General features: G+C 72.2%; 1 protein-coding gene across 1 annotated transcript in view; it reads right to left on the bottom strand.

The window, feature by feature from the left end:
- Window positions 1-1494, bottom strand: part of AP5B1 (adaptor-related protein complex 5, beta 1 subunit) — a gene marked incomplete at its 5' end in the record, with an annotated part of 2165 nt that extends 671 nt beyond the window's left edge. The window contains one exon of the mRNA XM_012725136.1: window positions 1-1494. Within this exon, the coding sequence (XP_012580590.1) occupies window positions 1-1494 (1494 nt within the window).

The following is a 1494-nucleotide window of genomic DNA, read 5'->3' as shown; positions in this document are numbered from 1 at the left end:
GTAGGGCACGTGGACGGCCCCCACGGGCGCGCAGAGCCGCCCCTCCACGGGGAAGCGCAGCTCCAGCGAGTACAGGGGCTCCAGAGCCTCCACGCGCAGCTGCAGCACAGGCACCCGGCCCTCGGCCTGGCGGGGGCCCACGCTCAGCCGGACGGGGGCGGCGGCCTCCTGCACCACCAGCGCCGCGGCAAAGCCCTGGTTCTCGGCCACCAGCGAAGAGGTGAGGGCAGGAGCTGCAAGGGAGGGGGCCAGGGCCACCCCCAGCTTGGGTCCAGCTAGGTGGGCCAGGAGGATGTAGTAGAGGCGGGCATGGTCCCGCCCGTCAGGGTCATCCAGCCGCCTGGCCAGCCTCTGCAGCAAGTCCACCAGGCCGCCCCCGGCGCCCGCGCGCAGCAGGGCTCGGCAGACCTGCAGCAGCGCCTGCTGGAGGCCCCAGTCTGTGCAGTGGGCAGCGGCAGCCTGCAGGAAGCTGAGGGTGGCAGCCTGGCCGTCCGCCTCCGCCACCTTTGCCAGCATCTGAAGGTGCCAACGAAGGGCCTCATCCCCGCCTGGGGGCCTGGACACCACCTCTTGCTGCAGCACCATCTTTAGGGGTACCCCCAACTCAGGGCCCACCTGATCTAAGAGGTCCACAAAATGGGGAGCCAGAGCAGGCCTGGCAAGGTACAGCTGGGCCAGCCCGCGGGTCAAGGCTGTCAGCGTGGCAGGCTGCCCGGCCAGACAGCGGGCCACCAGGTACGAGGCCTGGAAGCAGAGAGTGGCCGCGGCGCGGGGGCCCCCGTCCAGGGCCGCCCTCTGCCGCAGGCCGGCCAGCAGCTCCTCCAAGTGGCGCCGGGGGCTCTGACCGTGGCCCTTGTCCTCCTTTTCCTCGTCATCGGCACAGAGCAGGCACAGCAGGTGCAGGCGGGCCGGCAGGGCCATCGCGTCGTGCAGGAGACTGGGCAAGAGGCCTCGGCACTGCTGGGGCCCCAGCAGCAGTGGGGCGGCCTCCTCTCCCGCGGGGCCCAGCGGGCAGTTCTCAGGGAAGCTCAGGAGGCAGTGCAGGTAAAAGAGATGGGCAGGCGGGGGCAAGGCTGGGTGCTGGGCGGCCAGCGTGAGCCGGCGGAGCAGCAGGGCCTCGTCCTGGGCTGTGAACAGCGCCTCCCCGAAGGCCGCCTTGAGGGCCAGCACAGCGTGCAGCAGCGCCAGCTGCGCCGTGCCCAGCAGCCGGACCAGCTGCGGCTTGAACAGCACCGGAGGCTGTCCCCGGAGCCCCCGCAGGGCCCAGCCCAACAGCCACAGGAGCTGGGCCTGGGCCACAGGAGTGAGCAGATACGAAGCGTCCAGAAGCTGGGTCACAGCCGCCCGCAGCTCCCGGGCCTCCTCGGGGCTGGACTCCAGCGCCGCCTCGCCGCACTCCCCTTCCTCGGCGGCCGGCCAGCTGGGTGCCTGGGGCAGAAGGCGGCCATCGCTCTCGGCGGCCAGTGTCCAGTTCCAGGGCCCACCGGCGGCAGG

The sequence above is a fragment of the Condylura cristata genome, unplaced genomic scaffold (genome assembly GCF_000260355.1).
Source record: "Condylura cristata isolate star-nosed mole 26May11 unplaced genomic scaffold, ConCri1.0 scaffold00015, whole genome shotgun sequence".
Taxonomy (NCBI): Eukaryota; Metazoa; Chordata; class Mammalia; order Eulipotyphla; family Talpidae; genus Condylura; species Condylura cristata.
The sequence above is the reverse complement of the archived record's forward strand: the minus strand, read 5'-3'. Positions and strand labels throughout refer to the sequence as shown.